Raw genomic sequence first — 20,007 nt, 5'->3', positions numbered from 1 at the left:
GACTGTGCTATGGCTTGTGGAAGCAAGGGGCCATTGAGGCACAGCTTGGAACCCAGGAGAACACTGTGGGGAAATGGATTCTCACAGAAGGAGGCTCCATTGTGACAGTGTGGAATCACAATGACTTCCTGGGTTCCATGAGTCTCCTCTGTGTTTACAGCTGAGTCTTGGTTCCCAAGATCCCATGGAGTCACTGTGCTCTGCTGTGATTCATGAGGCTGTGCTGTGTCACACTGGACACTTGCTTCCTCCAAGGCTGGAGATGTCCCAGTGTTACAGTATGTTTCAGTAAAATAGAAATATAAAATTAGTAGTAGTTATGCTAAGGACTGATCAGGTAGCTTAGGCCCTGAGTTGGCAAGAGTGAGGGGTATTCAGTTAAGTAAATTTATGTGTGTATCGAAGTAGAACTTGCTGAAACAGTAGAAATGTTACTCTCTTGAATAGTGCATTGTTTATCTACATGATGTATGTGACTTGTCTAGCTGAGCGTAACAATTTATTACTTAGAGAAATGTAGACAGATTAGGAGAACCTTGAGAAAATCACGTAGGGGTAGTGAAGTAAGAAAATCAAGGATAAAGAAATTCTCCAAGAAGTGTATTTAAGCTCTGAGAAATTGTAATCTGGTGGGCTCTGACTTTGGATGCTAGTCCTCAGACCCCAGGGCCCTCAATAAAGCTCTGCACTAAACAACCTAGTTGTTTTGTGTTTCTCTGTCGGGCAACAGTTTTCTGGCGACCGTGGCAGGACTCCGAGGGCTGCTGGGGCGGTTCGCGTCCTGATCCACTCCACGCCGGCACCGAGTGATTCTCAGGGAGTCATGGGTTCGTGCCCGACCCCGCGCCTGTTGGACAACTGCAGGAGGTAAGCCCGAAGGTGCTTTATTCTCTGGTACTGGGTGCCTGCCTGTAAGATGAGGTAGTGGGCTTCGCCGGGTTGGGCTAAAGACGTCTTGGTAAAAGCCTAGGCGCCGGCTATAAGATGCAGCGAAAGCTTTGCTGGTCCAGCACTTGTTCCCCCGAGGCGTCGGAGGGTGGCGAGTTTGGTTGGTTGGTCTGTCCTTGGTCTATCCTTATTCACCTGTCTAACTTTTCTTTCATTTCATTTTCTTTCATTATTGTTGGGAATGATGCCGTTTAAAACCTTTAAGGCGTTGGTACAATCTAATGGAAAGGTTCTGAAAAATACTCCTTTGGGATGCTTACTAAAGAAATGGAAGGACGGGGGGTTTGCTGACAAAGTGTTGACAAAATGGAAATTAGTTGATTATTGTAACCATTGGTGGCCTCTGTATGCGTCAGAAGGGGGGCCGGAGTGGCCATTAAATAGAACAATTGATAAAGGGAAAATAGTCCCTTTAATGCAATATTTAAAAGAAAATGGGAAATGGGATGAAATGCTGTATTTGGATCTGTTTACCTGGGAAGGAAGCCGGAATGGTTGAAGGAATGTGAAATATTAATGATTGGGCTGCAAAACGAAGGCATAGGGGAATGTGAATGATGTAAGAAAAGGGGACTATGCATGGCTTGTGCGATGAAAATGGATAAGAAAGAAGAAGATATGTCTTTGTATGTGGCTGGTCCTTCTCATCAAGCTGGTCCCTCTGCCCCTTCTATGAGTGAGGGATAACAGGGGTAGAGTGATGAGGACGAGGAGGATGAGATCACGGAGTCCCCACGGACACCGGGATGCTCTCGGCTTTCAGTAGCCCTCCGTCCTCAGACGTCCTCCCCGGGTATCTCCCGTGAAGCCCAAAGAACTCCTCTGGCTTCCCGAACCCGCCAGGGTCGGAGAAATCAGACAGAGCCACAATTGATTGCCCCATTCCGAGAGGCGGTTGGACCCCAAGGGGAACGTGTTATAGTAAAGGTCCCTTTTTCCCCCAGCGATTTGGTAATTTGGAAGCAATAGGTGGGAAGCTATAGGGAAGACCCAGAGAGAACTGCACGGGTGGTGAAAATGGTTATTAGGACTCAGAATCCGGATTGGAATGATTTGCAGGTTTTGTTAGACACATTGATGGATGTTGAGAATTGGTTAGAAAGCCATGGACACAACTGTGGATATGGCTCGGCTGAGGCCTTGTTGCAGGAGAGCAGCTCCTGCTAAGTAGCAGCTAGGCCTTGCTCTTAAGCAGATTTTGCTGAGCAGCAGTGTTTGCTTTTAAGAGACTTTTGCAAAAGCAATAGAACTAGCATAATTTGCAGAGTTAGTCGATAAGTAATACATATGCCCATTGTTCAATCAAGGCCTTAACTTCAAGGGAAGCACGTAGCAAGCGAGGTATAACCCTGGGATGGATACCATATAGCAATAAGTATAAGAATAAGGGAAGTAGGAGCAGCGGAATAGCACGTATTCTTTTTGGCTAGAAATTCAGTAGGCGTGATTATCTCACACTTGCAATAACCAATAATAAGAGAAGGCGTACATAGTAAAAACCAATAAGATTGTACTAATATGAATAATGCTGATTTATGCTATGTTCGGCTACAAAACTGTCTGATGCTCTCAATAAAGTTGGATTGTGCTTTATCAATCACATTGATTGTCTGGCTGATCCCCTCGCTATTCCTCCACGAGCGGCTCCGCAACCCCACAGTGCAGCTGCCGGGGCTAGGGTGGTTCCAGCCTCAGGCTGCTACGGGAGACCGGATCGCTCTGAGAGCTCCTGAGGCAGAGTGCCAGCCACAAGAATAGCAAGAGACAGAGACTCCGGGACTTGCCATAGAGATTCTGAAAGCAGCTTTATTTCTTCAAAGGGTTCTACCAGCAAAATCTGGTTACATAGCACAGCAAGGGGTTTTTATAAGTTTCAAAGGGATTGAAATTCTAACCAGTAAAACTATCCAATTACATTAAGATTCTAGGTGAGAAAAAAACAATCATCTAGTAAAGTTAAAAAACAATAGAAATCCTAAATGATAACAGGGGTTTTGGCAGGGAGAGGGGGGGCATCTCTCATGAAAGGTTTCATTATCTCAGGGCACAAAATCTCAAGGGCCTTTTTCACGCACCTTTGTATCATCCACACTATGGCTCTGTGCTTTCCTTCCTATGGAAAAGAACTGTCCTCCACCTCCAGGCCCCCATGGCCAGAACTGAGATTTCACTGCCAAATATCCTTATATTCAGGGATTGTTCCCATAGGAATATTGCCGGGACAAATCTGGCTGGCAATGTTTTCAGGAGGGTCACCTCTCATCTGTCCCAAAACACTGGGGAAGGCTCCATGCTTTCTTTCCTGTGGAAGGAACTGTCCTGTTTCTCCAGGCACCCATGGCCTAGATGGGGATTCCACCTCCAAAATTCCCTATATGAAAGACTGATCCTAGACAAAATCTGCCATTACTGACATGTCTGGCTGGCCTTGCCCTAGAGAGGCTCTCATCTGCCTTCCAAACACTGGGGCTCTGTGCTTTCCTCCTGTGTTGGTTTTACGTGCTTGGGGGGAGGGTTGGCTTCCTCTCAGGGAAAGCTTCACATTCTCCGGGAATGGAGGGGGCTGTCCTGTCTTCCGGGGCTTCTCCTGTGAGCTGCTGGCACCAGTCAGAGAGCTGATTTGGTGATGGACAGCTCGGGAAACTAATGAAAAAGTTATTTTGCTTTTACAAATCACAATGGATGAAGTTGTGGTTGCGTCTTTCGGCTTCCGGTCTCCAGAGGAGCGGGGGTCCCCAGCTGGGGGCCTGGTCCTGGCTCTGCGGGGGCCCAGCTAGGCCCCCCTGCCCGGCACCGGTTCTGCGGGGAGCCCTTAGTCTGGCCCGGCTTCGCTCAGCGGGGCCACATGGACCCCCCAGAACCAGCTGCATGGACCCCCCAGAACCGGCCACATGGACCCCCCACACCGGCCACATGGATCCCCCGGCACCAGCCGCATGGATTTTCTGGCATCGGCCGCATGCTTTCTTCTTAACAATCTAGATACTATTTTAACTTCTTAATGCCTAAATAAAATTCTTAATCTCCTGAACCCCCTTAATAAGAAGAAATAAAGCATGAAGTCCACAAAGGTCGGCGGAATGAAAATGAAATTCTTGATGGAAAGAAATTTAAAAAATGCAACTAATAAGTAGCAAAAAACCTTTTTTTTGTGGGGCTATGAGGGGATTGTGACTTCACTAAAATTCCTTCAAACTGTAAAATATCCTTGGAAAGATGGGTGCTTGAGTTAAAAACTTTCCTTGCCTCAGAAAATTGAGCTCTCTGTTTTGGAACTGGAATATGAACAGAGACATTTGATAGAGAAGATGAAGAGAATTTTGTTTTTCAGCAGCCTGCCTTTAAAAGTAGTACCCTATGTATGCATCATAACACATAACACGGCTCTGAAAACACTGTGGAAATGAGAGGAAAATTCATAGTTCTGTAGGTCCACCATGAATGCAGAGTGTGAAGGTGAAGACACCCCACTAAGTCTGAAGCAGAAAAAGGAACTTTTCTCTCTTAAGTGAACGGAAATGATTATTTGAGTGGATAACTGACTGAAGTGTTCTCTGTATGTGGTTGGTAAAAAATGTGGAGTGGAGGGAGGAGGGAATAATCTAGGAATCTAATTCTGAATAATTTTTTCTTGTGTTTCTTCTTGCACTTTCTTTTTAAATGCTGAGCCTGCATTGTCTTTACTCCTAAATCCTATCTCTAAAGAAAATTAAATATTTAAAATTGGCAAGCCCTTTAGTCACACCGTGACAGTCACCCATTGTCAAGAGAGCTCCAAGGCCTCAGCACCCACTAGCTTCTTGTTCTCATAATTCAGTAGTAGTGTACAGGATTTTTGTAGTGGTTATTTGTGGGTCCAAATTCTCATCATTGATACAATGGTATTCTGTTTTCACCACAGGTTTCAAGCTAAGGCAGTAATGTTCTCCACTATTTTTCATCAGAGTTAGTTCTTTTTGAAGATATAATTGATTAGTTTCTTTCTCTTCTGTTTCTTTTGGTAAATCAGTGTGTTTTAAAGTGTTGGTGTGTTCTTGTCTTAGGGCAGCTCTTAAAGAATGAATCTCATCTCTCAAAGCATGATTCTCATTCCTTTTTTCATCTCATTGTTCTTGCAAAATTTCCACTAAATTCTGTAGGGAGTCAATAATTGTTCTTTCTTCACTTCTTTGCATAAAGCGAGTTTCTACAGCTGCTGTAAGATGGGTCCCCAAAACTGAGCAGAGAATGGTCTTATTTCTGCCCAGTTTGAATTTTGTTTCATGTTGCAAAGAATGTATCCTATCAATCACATTTTCTAAATTAAACCAGTTACTGTGTACCCAATCTTCTCCCCCTTGGGAGGGTCTGGCATTATACTTAGCTAGCAAAGCGAAAAATGCAGCTTTATCTTTTGCATTATGATTTTCAGTCATTTTGAAAGAAGGAAAGTAAAGCCACTCAAGGGAGATCAGCACTTAGTTACACACACAGCTCTTCTCATCCTTTTCCACTCGGGTTTCCTACCCTTTTCTTCCCTCTCACTTCTCTCCTACTTCCACTCACATTTCTCACACTTGGCACCTCATATTTTCTTTTCCCCCCTCACATTTCTTCACCCCCTGGTTCCTTTCAGTGACTGTTTCTCTTCAGTAGTTGATGGGCTTCTTTTCATATATTCCTGCAATCCCCTCCTCAAAATAATGGGTGCCAGAGCTTCAGCCCAAGACGCCCTTGCTTGTGCATCTGTTGAACACAAAGTCTGTGCCCAACTTGAAGAACCTCATTAAAAACAACCTAAACCACAATGGACTTCCTGCTGCGGTTTTGGTTTGTACTTCAATTCCACAGAGTCTTCATAGTGTTCTAAATAGCAGGTATCTGAGGGATACACATTCCATGTGAGTACCCACGGCACAGTCGGCTTCAAGCAGATCCCATCTCCATCTTCATCACCTCACAGTCACTACGACTGCAGCATGGAGGAAACAGGCTGTGATGCCTCTTTATGCTCAATGAAATCCACCTGCACAGGAAATGCTTTAGGCCCTCTTTTGGGGAAAAAGAAAAAAAAGGAGAGAAAAATCCCAACCAAACTGAAAAAAAAAAGGGGTTTATTTTAAAATCTTTAAACCCTGGAGTTTCTTCCTATTTTCACCTATTTGAATTGCCTTGACATCAAAATACTGCCAGCCGACGTTGCAAACTGCCTGGTGTATGTTTGTGTGCACAGACCAAAGGTGCCACATTGTGTCTGTCCCTGGGTGTCTGTTCATGTCCATTTAAAGAGAGGGCTGAGAGGGGGGCTCTGCCCACCCCGCGCTGCTCGGGGGCCAAGGCTGGGCCAGCAGGAGCTGCAGAGCTCACTGGAGGGACACCCTCAGGCCCAGCCGCCATCTTGTGTGTGGCTGCCTCAGCCCCGGCCGCCATCTTGTGTGTGGCTGCCTCAGCCCTGGCCACAATTTTGTGCTTCCACCACGTCCAACTCTGAAGGGAATGGGTTGCTCTTTTGCCAGCAGTCAGGGTCAGCACCAAGGGACCCACAGCAATTTACAGAATACGTGTCATTTACTGAAGTGAATGCAGCAAAGAAATACAAAAGGATAACCTGTGCAATGCACTGCATTATTACTACAAAAATGGCCTGTAGGGACTAAGAAAGATACAACACCAATTACCCAAATACTTGGCCATTGTACAGACACATCACCTGGGGAGCCCCTGTCACAGCAAATGATTGGAGAGGCACTGCCAGAAAATGGAAATTCCTTTGTAATTTGCCAACCCAGAGGCAAAGCCATCAACTTTGCTGTGAGAGGGCCCAGATTTTACACCCTTGTATAAACAAGTCACCATAACTTTGAGTGTGGGAACATCTGGTTTCATTCTCCTCTAATCCAGGGCTCAGGGAGATACTAAGAGAGTTTACTTTCACCATATAACTTCAAACACAACCAGATAGAGATATCTAGTTCTGTGGCCTTGTTCAGTTTCTAAATGTAGAAAGGTAAATGCGTCTTTCACTAAAAGCAGATTCATACATATACTGGTAATGATCATGCGTATTTTGTTAATGAGTGCATATAAATATAATATTTGGTTGGAAGGTTTATCTGGAAGTCAGCTTTGGCTTAGGGCTTGTTATTGAGGCCTTAGTACTTCCCTGGAATTGTCCTTTCCCAGGCAGTGATCCTGTCCCCTCAGCTGCAATGGAATCCTCAGCTGTTCCCACAGGGATTGCTCAGGCTCTGCTTGTGCTGAGTTCCTTGTGAGTGGAGTCATCAGTATCTTGGACAAGCAGATTCTCTGTCACAGTGTCCAAAAGTTTTCCCTGGGATCCACCAGGGTAAGAGGAAAGCTCTCTGAAGCTGTGACATGGGAATTGTCCTGCTGGGTGGCCGTGGCTGTGAGTCTGAAGCACAGCAGCTCTCTGGCCGTGTGGTGCTGCTGGCAGAGCTGGCTGCTGCCCACTCAAGGCTCAGGCAGGCACTGAGCTGCCTTGCTGCGCTGCCAAAACCATCTCAGTGCTCGGGGGCACCTCCCGCCCCTGGTCCCAGTGGGTCCCGTGGCAGTGTCAGAGCAGTGGCTCGTCGGGGTCGGTGCTGCCCCTGCTCTCCACTCGCCCTGGCCCCGGCAGTGCTGGCCCTGCTGCCATGCACACACAGGGAATGGGAACTGCTGCACAGCAGGAGCTGTGCCACTCCTGCTGCTGCTGCTGCTGCTGAAGACACCTTGAATGGACTAGTGGGACTGTGGGCTGTATTGGCCTGTGATAGCAAGGTCATGAAGGCAGAGGTGCAGATGGTCCTGTCAGTCCTATTTCTGCCTGTTTCTGGAACCCAAAGAATCCCTCTTGATCCTGTGAGTACTGTTTTCAAAGTAATTGTTCCTTTGTTGTTGTTATTTTCCCTTTGGACAGCATCCATATTTGAAGCCAGCTGAGCCTCTCTCCAGACTGGCATCTCTGATCCCTGCAGTGAATCCATGGAGGCAGTTCAAGAGGTGGTGATGATCATTTCAGGATGACACTCTAGTTCAAGTTCTGAGTGGGTCTCAGAATAAAAACTGTATCAAACCTCAACTCCATTGGGAGGTTCCCTTCCTTGTAATCCTGTGAATAAATGCTACATTGCCTTTGAGCATTTTTTTTCAAATGGAAAGTTCCATTTATAGTGGTTTTGGTATGATTAGGAATGGGGAAGTATCTCCTTCTGATGCCCAAATAGTTTTTGCTATTTTTTCCCTTCATATGTATTCATAGATTTGTACACTACTGTTGTATTGTTACATAGTTCCGGGGTAACTTCAGTACTTTTCCCCTCCTGATAGGCAGAAGGACAAAACACATGCCAAAGGCTCCTATCCTATGTTAGCTCCTCTGTGAACCAGGGTTAAAACATGTTCTCAAGGTGCATTCTCATAAAGTAGGTATAGCCTGTACAGCTAGTACAGCTAGTGGCAAGAAAGAGGGGCTCCAGAAGAGGTGGAAAGAAAAGGAGGAAATTTCCGCATTATTGTGCTTCTACTTGGGAATTCTTGTCAATCATGCTAATTTTCCAGACTTATAAAACCACTTTCACCCTATGTGGGATGGTCATTTTTCCATATCTGCCTCTGGAGTCTTCCAGTTAGAAAGCAGAATTGATATAACCTCCTCTATTAATATTGACTCAAAAGTGTGTTGTTTTGTGTATTAATGTTTCTCAATCATATGAATATGACAGACTGACCAGCCAACAGCAGGATCGACCCACCAGGGGAATTTCTCCTGCTTTGTGACTCAGGAGAACTTCCCCAGCTATTTTGTGTTTGCTGTAGGGAAGCTTGGGCTGATTTGCATAAATTCACAGGATCGACCAGTGCTGGGAGGGCTGCACCTTGCTGCCCTAGTGAGAGGTGTAAAGCTGCACCTTCCCCTTGGAGGCAGCCAAGTACAGCACTTTTGTGCAGAAACACTTAATCAGCCCTGGTTTGCACAGCTGCAGCAACTGGGGTTGCCGGAGTGCCCCTTCCTGCATTGGAAATGAGCTGAGTCAGTCATGGGACAGGGCAGGGCATGCCCAGGTGTGCCCATTGGGAATTCCATCTGTCCCAGGTGTGTCCCGTGCGGCTCCTCAGTGACATCCCACCCAGCCTGGAACATGGAACTCCCCGTTTCCAAGGACACATGGCCATTGTCACCAGCACACGGCAGGACAGGTCAGACCCTTCCGTGGCTGCAGCGAGAGCGGAGGTGTCGGAGCCTTCAGCGAGTGCTGCTCCACACTGGTTGGAACTCACACCTGCTGCTCAAGAGGCTGATCCACACTTGAGTGGAGGTAAATATTTACAGTTCTGTGCAGAAAGGGGGGGCTCACTGACCAATTCACAAAGTCAGCACCAGAAACACCAGAATGTTTCAGTATTTATATGTTTTAGCCAGCAAAGCTATTCACCTTCATTGACTGTAGGTTACGGTATTCTCTTCATAATCAGCATTCTGTCTGCTGTTGGGTACAGATCTTCTTTCTTCTCATGCTAATTACTCTGCATGCTCAGTCTCTCTCTTCTACTTAGAGAAAAATTTCTTGAGTGGGTGGCCATGGTCTGCTCCTGCTGGAACAACCTTTTACCCAACAGAGCTGATTCAACACAGTTGCTGCATTGGCTTTATTCATTTTTGGGGTTCTGCCAAATGTCCTTGTGCAATTCCGAATTCTTTGTGTCCACCATTTAAGGTGCATTCATCTTCCCAAGCCTTGCTAACCTCCCCTAGGTCTGAGGCCACTGAAGCCTATCAAGCCCCACACATGAATAAGGCAATTCAGCCAACAAGTAACCTGCCTTTCCAAGGCCAGGCCATCGCTTGGAGCTTGTTGGCTGCTTCTTGTTTCATGGAGAAAATGTCTGTTTCTGTTAATGAGCCTTGAAAGCCAGAAAGGCCAAACAACAAAGAGCACATATTTTCCTAGCACATATTGCCCACGTTGCAGATGTTGCTGTGGGATCAGTGTGTGTGTGGCAGCGGATCAGCCGAGGCAGGGCGGGATGGCGGAGCTGCGGGCCTGGGCACGATCCACTGTGCTCCGCAGGGCCCAGCCCACACTGCATCCCACAGAGCCCCCACGGCCGCTGCCATGCCCCTCAGGGGGACCCAGAGGGGCAGCACCAGCAGCTGAGGGGCTGTGCCGGGCTCTGGGGTCGGGTCTGGGTCAGGGCTTGGCCATGGTGCTGGTGCCGGGTGCTGCTGACCCTGCGGGACCAGCTGGGCAGGGCTGGGCCCCACTGGTGCCCCACGGCCCCTTTGAGGCAGCCCCGGGGGAAGCGACTCCCAGGGATGACACTGAGGAGCTGCCAGTGCAAGGGGGAGATTCCCCCTGCTCTGACACCACTCAATTCATGCTCTGGGAATGGCTCTTGCTCAAAATGAGTGCACTCCTCATTGTTCCATATTTAGACCAGGGTCACCAAGAATGTAAGGATTAATGAAACCCAGGAGCAGTTATTTTTTTAGTATTGGAAGTAGACATTATTTTATTGCCAGTTCTTCTGCATAGGGGAGAGCTCCAGCCACATACATGCCACTTTCTAAGCATTTACACTTACTGATATATTTTCAGTAAACATAGAAATTCCTGTCCATTGGTTCTAAATGATACACACTCCTCATTTACTACTTATTGTTCTCTCTTGTATTGGATGTTGATTTCTCCCTTCTCATGCAAATTAGTCCCTTTTTTTTCAGTCTGTTTTTAGTTTTTTTCCCCCACAAAAGTTGTTTTAACCTGTGAGGCTGAAATGTCTTTATTAGTTTCTTCTTTATGTTCTGGCCATTCCAATGTGTTCTTGGAGGGCTTGAAGTTTAGATTCAAGGTATCCAGATTTTGAAGCCTTCAGGCTTTGTTTATCGAATGTTATCAGGGTTAGTTTAGAAAAATGAAAAACTTTGGGGATCTAACAATCCAGCTCTGACAACAGATTGCCAAAAGACACCTAGCTACTTACTTTGTAAGGCAGAAAATTACAATGGTTAAGATGAACACACTGCCTATGATTAATTAAACAATTAATTGCAAAGTTATTTAAATTCAGTAACCAGGAGAAAATGTAGGCTAAACAAGCAATGAAAAGCTGCATAATAATCCAAGTTGATGTGTTTGGCACCTTACGTGATTTGTTCCCATTCTTTTATAAATGCATGGATGGTCTTAGAGCAAACTCATTCATGAAGCTGACATAAAAGGATGCAAAGTTCAGGTGACTCCCAGTTCCCCTTCATGCCCAGTCCCTGTCCTAAGCTCTGCCACTGCTGATGACTGAAACAGAAACATTAGTGGAATTGTGCTGAGGCAGCATTTCATGAAAATGACACCCTCACAAGCACAAGTCACAAGTGACATTCTCACAAGCAAAAAATTGAGGGATTTCTAGAAGACTGTTGAGTATTTATTTTGCGATCTTTGCAAGTGAATACTCCAATTGCATTAAAAGTTCAGGCAAATTTCAGATGAACACCTTTTTAGCTTCCCTGCCAGCCACTTTTGTTTTCAGAATGAAGCAGTTGGATGGCAGTAGGTTGTTTTTGTTAAAAAGTATGCTTATGCCAGTAGACATTGTAGCGATGTTTGAGCTCCAGGGTGGCACATTCTTGACTAAATAATGAGTTCAGGACACAATCCAAATTTTGTTACATCTGAGTAACCTGAGGTAAACTGTTTCCATTTCACACCTATGCAAACAATTGCATCTAGAGTTGAGGAAAACACGAAGGGTTTTGGTGCCTGTTCGAGTTAAAATTCAGCTTTTGCAGTTGAAATTCTTCTTGGAGCTCACTCCAGCATGTGCTTCCTTAGTACCAGATAAATCCCAGCCTGGAGTGCTGCCCAAACCTTGTGATCTTTTTGGGAACCACTCTCACCTGGTTTGTCAGCTGAGCTCTGGCCAATTCAGTTGTACTCAGGCATTGGATTTCAACAGAAACCCTTGCCTATAAATTCCAGCAATTGGGAAAGAATGGCTTTCTCCTTGAACTCTTGGCTGCATTGGAGGCTCAGTGATGGTCACTCACTGAAAGTGCAGCTCTTGCTCTGCCTTAGCTTAGTGCAGAGCATTTTAAGGTGACAGTGTTGTGTCTTTTTGGAGAGACAAAATTAAACCCACAAATTTCTCATTAGGGATGTGCGGTTTCATATGTGAATGATGATTTCTGTGATTCTTGGTGAGAGTTTGCATAGATCCTGAGGGAATACTTCACATTGAGCAATTGGTATTGAAGAGTGGCAGTAGTGAGACAATTGTGGAAATGGGGCTGGCAAATTTTGCTTTGGCCTGGCACAGAGGAACTCAGGTGAGACAGGTCTGGTTGCTGGTAGGGTAGAGGGTGCCCTTGCAACATGCTCCACCTAGTGCCAGTCAGGGATTGGGCTTTGTTACAGAATCAGAGAATATTCTGACCTCACAGTGATCCACAAGGATATGCAAGTTCAGCTCTGTCTCAAAGAATTCCATCATAATTTTAAATCAACTTGCTTGCCTTCTCCCAAACTCCCCTTATGACATTTCTTTTTCTGTTTCTGTTTCCTTTGGGAAAACAAGCAGACATCATAAGAGCCCAACCAAACATTTCACATTGTGCACCTGAGAAGAAGAAAACAGCCATGAAGCCAGCAGAGAGTGAAGAGAGTCCTTGCACTGCTGTTTATCGCCGACCCTACAGGGACAGGGTGATTCATTTGCTTGCTCTGAGGACATACAAGAAGCCAGAGTTACTTGCCCACTTGCAGAGAGATGGAGTCATGCAAAAGGACAAGGGAACCCTTGGCAAGATCCTCCAGCAGGTGAGATTGTGCAGTTTGGCTCCAGCAATTTTCTTCTGCCACATTGTTCTTTTATCCTTCATTTTTTACTTGTTCCTCCACTGTTTAAATAAGAAACTTTCCTTTTAAAATATTTCCTGTTTAACATGGCTGTTGTTGAATTATGCAAACATTCATAGATCATCAGAATATTTCCTCTTTTGCTATGAGCAACGTCCGGGGGGATAATTCAGATGGACACAGCTTTGGATGCACAGAGTTGCTTCTTAAATGGATTCACATCCGCGCTTCCCTTTCCAACACAATCTTAGTTCTGGTTTTAAGACATGAATTCTTGATTCTGGGTATTTTTGTTACTTTGCATTTTTTTATAACGAGAGACAGCCATCAACAGAGACCACCAGAGCAATATCAGTGTTTATTATGTTTCCAAAGAAAGAAAAAGGGCCAATTTTGAGAGATGATGGTGGTGTGTTGTTGAGTTATTTAATGTTATAGCGATCAAATTGATGGAAATTTTCCTGTCTCCATCTCAGCAGGAACTCTCAGCAGTGTCAGGTGATGAAGTCTAAACCAGCACACTTCATATCAGTGGTCTTGAGGTTTTACTACCTCATTTTACCTTTTTGAGTAGATTTTGTATTTGTCTTGAGAAAGATATGAACCTCATTTACTGTCAAAGGAATAGAACAAGACAAGAGCACGACTTTCTCATAGAAGGACTCTGCAGGAATGAACCCTGGCTCTGCCACATGAAGAGGGAGGGACATTGGGCCTGACCAGCTCTGCTTACACATTGTGCCACTAAATGTTGTTTTGAAAGGAACACTTATGAAATATGAATACTCACTTATTTCCAATCAGTGATACTTTGATTCAGCTTAAAACTCATGTGATAGAGGAATAAATCCTCTCTGTGTCAAAGAATATTGTTCAGTTCCAGTTGGGTGAACACAAAGAGGTGTTCAGAACTAGTTGGATTTCTGTAGTTTGCATTTAGCAACCATAATAAAGGTATGTTTTTTGAAATGTCTACCTGTAGGTAGCCAACCTGAATATAAAGGATAATTCCTTCAGTCTGAAGGAACATCTATTTCAAACCCTTCAGACTGATTGGCCTGGCTACACTGAAATGGATAGGGAGAAGTTGAAGGTGATACTTGCTAGGTAAGTTCAGTCTTTAGAGGAAGGAGAAGAGACTCTTCAGAACAAACACCCTGGGAGATGAAGCCTCACTTGTTAGAATATGCTGAGTCAGCAGCAACCCATCAGGGTCCTGCAGTCCAACTCCCTGGCCCTGCACAGGACACCACAAGAATCACACCCTGTGCCCAAGACTATTGTCCAAATGCTTCATGAGCTCCTGCTACAGTGAGCAGGGGCCACGAGAGCCTGTTCCAGTGCTTGGGCACTCTCTGGGGCAAGAATCCAGCCTAAAGCTCCCTCAAATCAGCTTCATGCTGTTTCCTTGGCTCCTGACACTGAATGTCTGTATAACCTGAAACAAAAGAACTATGACTGTTGATATTGAGACCTTAGAACATGAAATGTTTCACCACCCTCACAGCAAATCAACTCCATCTCAGAACCCCAACAGCACCAGGCAAGCACCATCTCCAGGACCTTCTGAGACACATGCTCCAGCAAGACCTGCTCAGGTACTTGGTGCATTTTTAACATTCTCTATTGTGTATTAAGGTTTGGCCCTCTGCTGATGGTGTAAAAGCTGTGATGTGACCAGGCACAAAGCATGTTGTGCCTCAGGCATTCTGACTGCTTTGGCAGGAAGGTTGTGATCAGAAGAGAGGATCCTGCAGGGGTGCAGCAGCACTGTCCTGAGCCAACTTTCTGCTCTGCCAGGAGACTTGAGCTCAGTCCCCACTCTCAACTCATTCCCTGCAGAAGGACTCAAAGGCTGGCTCTGCATGCATGACAAAACTGGGACAAAAGACTACTGTACATAAGAGGCTGCTGTACATAAAAGGGTGGGGCAGATGGGGCCCTCTGGCTTCCTTTTCCCTTTCTCTTGCTTTCATTCTCATTGTTTACTCCAGATCTACACTATCCATGTGAAAGGACCAGCACAGGATCTAGGGAAGTGTGATATTCCCTCACTCCCTTCTCTGCCTTAATTTCGCTCCTCCTTTGCCCTGCCTGGGAACAGCATGGCTGTCCTGTTCTACTCAATCCTCAGTCCTGGATTTTGCTGTGGGAGTGAGGAGCTTGTGCCCGTGTGTTGTGCCTTGTGAGCCACCACCTTTGAGAAGGTCCTTGGGAGGAGCTGAGAGATGGAAGTGAACTGAAGAAAATGGAAGAGCTCATAAGTCACCACTTGTGAAAGTCTCTTGCGTAAAGTAAAGAATATTTCAGCCATCAGCTTTTGAGTTTAAAGAGTGGAGTGGCTGCTGGAGTGAAGGCAACTGCACCTAAAAGCACAAGATTATCCTGACATGTGACTGATGTCTTTTTTCATCATCCTGATGAGAATTCATAACCAACCAGCACACCCTGAACTCCTGGGTTGTGTCAGTGACGCACTGATCTTGTCTTTAACAGGGAGACAGCTAAAACAGACTCTTTAGTAAATCATATGTGTATGTGTGACAGCAAGAGCTGTGTACAAGCATGAATTGGGAGCTAGAAAAAAACAACTGGACCTCCCCATTTTGGGGAAGCCTTAGACAGAGTTGCTGAAGGGAGTGCCTTTCTACCAAAGCCTTTTAGCTACAGACTTGAAGTCTTGATGAGAAAGTAGAAATGACATAGAACATGAATGATCTTTTTATTTAAGGAAAATTTGTTTTTAACCATTGGCACTTCAGAAATGCTGCTATTTTACAAATGGGAGCAAATCCTGATCCTGATCATAGATTAATGAATTAATTATTTGGTTATTGATGCAGAAACAGCCTCTGGCTTCTGACTTCACCAGTCCTGTGCTGAGCAAGAAGAGGCGAATTGGTCACCAGCAGTTCACCAGTCACGTCCAGCCAGCAGCTGGAGGTCTCTCTTCCTCCTGGGTGCTGCCTTCCACAGCCCTTTGTAATCAGAACATGTCTCCAAGGGTTGGCTCCATTTCCCCCTGCACCCATGAGGTGCACCAGAACAACAAGATCCAGAGTTCTAGAGTCCCAGAGCCTGCCATGGAGCAGATGGGGAGAAAAATGATTTGGAAAGCCTGAAGCAGTCACATCCTTTGGATTTTGATGAAGGTATTAATATGCCGCTTTTCCTAACTCCTCCCTGGAGAACTGTGGTGTAAAGATTTGGTTATTCAGACAGCCTCTGCCTGAATTAGGTGACAACTGAGATCCTTTTCAGTTGCACAGGTGTTATTAACAGTAAATGCAACCCAGAGAGATAGAAAGGAATAAGAGAGGAGAGGTGGGGTGTAGAGAAGAGAGAAACATTAGGTATGAAAACATCACCACCACATGGATTCTCTTTGGTACAGCCAGTCCTTCTTCACCCTTGGTCTTGCTGTTGGTGGGGGTCCCCAGGTGGCTCTGGAGGTACCACCTTTACACTGCCCAAGATTCGAGTACCCACAGGTACAGATGATCACAGCTGCTCTTAGATCTCGGGCTGGAAGGGATGCAAGTGTCTTTTCCTTTCCCACAGTCTCTACAGCAAGAAAAAGGTTCTTGCTTGAGTGTAAAAACATGCGAGCATTGTTCTTCAGGAGCCACAAAATTCAGAGCAGCTGGTGAAGAAAAAATCTGGACTGTGTTTCAAGTTGGGGCTTAGGCTGCAGCTTTTGTGCTGACTAAGAAATGAGAGCAAATGCACTTTTGGAAATGAAATGCTCACAGCAAAGCTCTTCTTACAGGTTGTATTGAACATACCATGACTCTCCTGCTGACAAGAGTGCAGAAAATTTTCATCCAAACTTTGTTTCATGGAAACTTTGGGCCTCTAGAATGGACAAGGAAGTGGCCATAAAACATGGCATGAGAAGAACTCCAGCCTTTTTCTCTATTTCTTTTTAGAACCTCCATGTTCATCACTCTCTCTCCCCCTCTGTCTATATCAAGCTGTTGTGTTTTGTGAAACTGCATCTGCTGCTGCATGACTGGAATGGCTGTGGAGATGCCACCTCATGCATTCAAAACAGAAAAGCTGAGCTGGGCTTTACACCATGGTAGTGCATTAGAGAAAAGTGGCCATGCCTTTTTTCTACAGCCCAGAACTGGCCACTGGAGAGAAAGCTCTGTGTGCCCCATTATTGATTTTTGGAGCTTTTTTCAGAGTAATTTACTGTGATAACAAAGCTCTGAAGGACTTTTACAAGACCACCCAGTGGGTATTTTTTGGCTTTTGAAAGATCTCCTGATGAAGAGTGTCAAAAATTCTGCTTTTCTGCAGGAGAAGGAAAACAAACTTCCATTGTCTCCACATGCTCTGCCACAAACACCCAAGCAGACTACTTGAGGTGAGTGAAAAAGCAGTTGAGCCTTGCCACTAGCAGTGGGTGCCCTGTGAATCTCTTCCCAGTTTTGAAAGGATGATATTGAGAAGGTTTTGCTGGCCCTGCACGGCTAAGAGCTGAAATGAACACCGAGGTGGGTTCAGGCTGGGCTGGCCCTCCCTTCCTGCAGTGCAGTTGCTCAGGGTCAGCTGCAGCAGTGGTGCTGCTTCCCCCCCTTATATTTGCAGTGCAGGAGGGGAGGCAGAACTGTGTGTGTGTGGTATGAAACACTGGAAAGGCTGCCAGCTGCTGTCAGAGCAGTGATGTTGGCAAAGGCACCCAGGCCTCCTGCAGCCCTGGGGCTCTGGGGCAGCTGTGCCCTTTGGAGCAGGCACTGCAGGGCCCTGGGTCACATTGGATACAGCCAGGGATGCTCTGTGGGAAGACTGAGGGCAAGGTGGTCCTGCAGGGGAGCAGCTGAGTGAGGCCTGTGCAAGGACTCTTGCCAGGAAATGAAACTGGGCAGATGTCAGAAATCCAGGCTATTTCTTCTCTAGTACCTCCCCAGATGTTGAAAGACATCTGTGGATTTCAGAACACACCAGCACAGCAGTCAGGTGCATCTGGCCTGGGATGCATCCCTGGCACAAGCTGCTCTCTGTCCTGGTACTGAATTTCAACTTGTTAATGTTTTAATGCTTGCAGCAATTAATCTCAGGGTGTTTACAAGGATTTTTTCCCTTGTGAGGGAGTTTTTGTCATTCAAAAGAAGCTGATGTGCAGGCCAGGAGGAGCAGAAGCATTGGTGTGTCAGTGTTGGGAAATGGTGTCTGTTATTCTCATTGACACTTCTTCTTGGATTTGTATCACGAGCTTGGTAAACCTCACTCGTTTTTATTTGAATGAGAAGGGAATGAAAAAAAATTTTCTCCCATCAGTGGCTTTCAGCATTAATGAGTTTTACCCTCGTTAGGAGCTGATGTGGTTTGTGTTTTTGTAGTTGCACTTTCAGACTTATACAGAGTTTGTTTTTAATGGCTGCATTACAAGTACCTCTGATCAAGGCTCAGTTTTATAAATGCTGTCCACTAGAAAAATCAAATATTATCAAAACCTCTGCTTTGCCTTTAGACAGGCAGACATCAATGTAGGTCAAATATTCAATTCTGTGTAATCAAAACCATAAATTCAGTTCCTGCCAAAAATGTATTTCAGATGGGTTCTCAAAAGTAAATGTATATTTAAAAGTTTTTCCTATATAGAAAGATAATATAGCTTAGCAATGTTTATTCTCTTCCTGAAGTTGTGGTCTTTGTTGGTCATTTGATATTTGAAAGAAGTGCCAATATTTTCTAAATGTGCTTCACTTGCTAATGAAGAAAACCTCTACAATATAAACTATTAGTAACTAAGTGTCATAGAAATGTGGCAGATTTCTGGAGTGACCTGACTACATCCTCTTAAAGCAAAGAATTTGCCTGTAGAAACAGTCAATCCCAGAGCAACCAACTCGAACCTTGGGAGTCTCTGTTTGACATTTGCCACTATTTGCCATGTGCAAAACTACACATGTGCTTTATGGAATAGTAACACATTAGAATGTTCTCTTAGAGTTCACTCACAGAAAAATGATCCATTTTTTTCCTTTAGAAAATACAGTGCCATAGTCTCCTTGGAGCAACGCCAGAACTACAAGGATGACTTCAATGCAGAGTATGAGGAATACAGGAATTTACATTTTCAGATTGATAAGATCAACAAAGATTTTACACAGTTTTATGAGCAATGGAAGTGCCTGATTCCAGGGTCTGAAGCCTATGAGGTAAAGAAAGATAAAACTCTGAGGAGTGTGTTTCATCCCAGCAATGTTTTGGATTTCCTGGAGCTGCTCAGTGAGACAAAGGGAAACTGCAGCATTGGCATATGTGCTCAGACACTGCTTGGGCTGGGTCTGATTTTTGTGAAACCCTGCCCAAAACACCCTGTTTGAGCTGTCTGTGAACAAAGAGTAAGATGAGGTGTGTCCCAAGCAGAGTCTTGGAGCATGTGCTCCTTCTGTTCCCTATTGAGAGGCTTAATTGCAGATCTTGGGGGATGCTGGAGCTGGGGATTGGTTTTTGCCAAGCTCCCAGAAGAGTGGTGGCTCACAGAGAAGAAAATGTCTAGAATCAAACTGAGGGTATTTTACTGTTTTACCTTGGTTTACATTTTATGGTTGTAGTAAAACATTCTTCATGGTTTTTTTCTGCAGATGCTGCTTCATCGAATCCTGACAGAGTATCAGCAGTTACAGCAGGTATGTGTGGCACCAGACCTGCAGGGCCATGGGTACTGCTGAGTGTGGCTCAAGGCTTTTTTAAAGCAAAGGGCATCAGATTCTAAACTCTGCAGAAATGTTTGCATGCCCTAATTCTCTTTTGCTTTCTCCTTCACAGGGCAGCCCCAGCTACTCTGAAATGAAGAGCAGGTGCCAGTACCTCCACAAAAAGCTGTCCCATATTCAGAGCCGAATATCTGAATTTGACAAGCAATAAGTGGAGTCCTGGCGCCACACATCTGCTGCAGCCATAAAAACCAGTGACCTCTGGATTTTTATTTCAAATTTGAGATTAGGTGTTTAGGATTATGTAAGTTAGTATTGAACAGTAGTTTATGTTAGAACTGAGGAGTTGATTCTTTGTTGAAAATGTAGGATTAGATCAAAGAAGTTTAGGCAGTTTTAGAAGTAGAAAGAAGTTAGTATTGAACTTGAACAATAAAGACATTTCACTGTTGATAACTCCTTTGCTCATTTGGGCTTGAATGGTATTTGGAGGGGCTTTCATCTGGTCCATTTTTTTCTTCAAGCCTCTTGGTTTATCCTTTGAATTAAAATAT

At 45.1% G+C, this 20,007-nt stretch overlaps 1 protein-coding gene across 1 annotated transcript; it reads left to right on the top strand.

Moving 5' to 3' along the window:
- Window positions 1-12,366: 12,366 nt before the first annotated feature.
- On the top strand, window positions 12,367-19,664 carry LOC306815770 (RNA polymerase II elongation factor ELL2-like; the record flags this gene model as incomplete). Its single annotated transcript, XM_079332319.1, has 6 exons — window positions 12,367-12,743; window positions 13,765-13,889; window positions 14,290-14,380; window positions 14,777-14,820; window positions 18,781-18,952; window positions 19,566-19,664. The coding sequence occupies exons 1-6, from the start codon at window positions 12,459-12,461 to the stop codon at window positions 19,662-19,664; spliced, it is 816 nt and encodes a 271-aa protein (XP_079188445.1). The 5' UTR covers window positions 12,367-12,458.
- Between the last annotated feature and the right edge of the window lie 343 nt (window positions 19,665-20,007).

The sequence above is a fragment of the Erithacus rubecula genome (assembly GCF_903797595.1).
Source record: "Erithacus rubecula genome assembly, contig: scaffold_224_arrow_ctg1, whole genome shotgun sequence".
Taxonomy (NCBI): Eukaryota; Metazoa; Chordata; class Aves; order Passeriformes; family Muscicapidae; genus Erithacus; species Erithacus rubecula.
The sequence above is the reverse complement of the archived record's forward strand: the minus strand, read 5'-3'. Positions and strand labels throughout refer to the sequence as shown.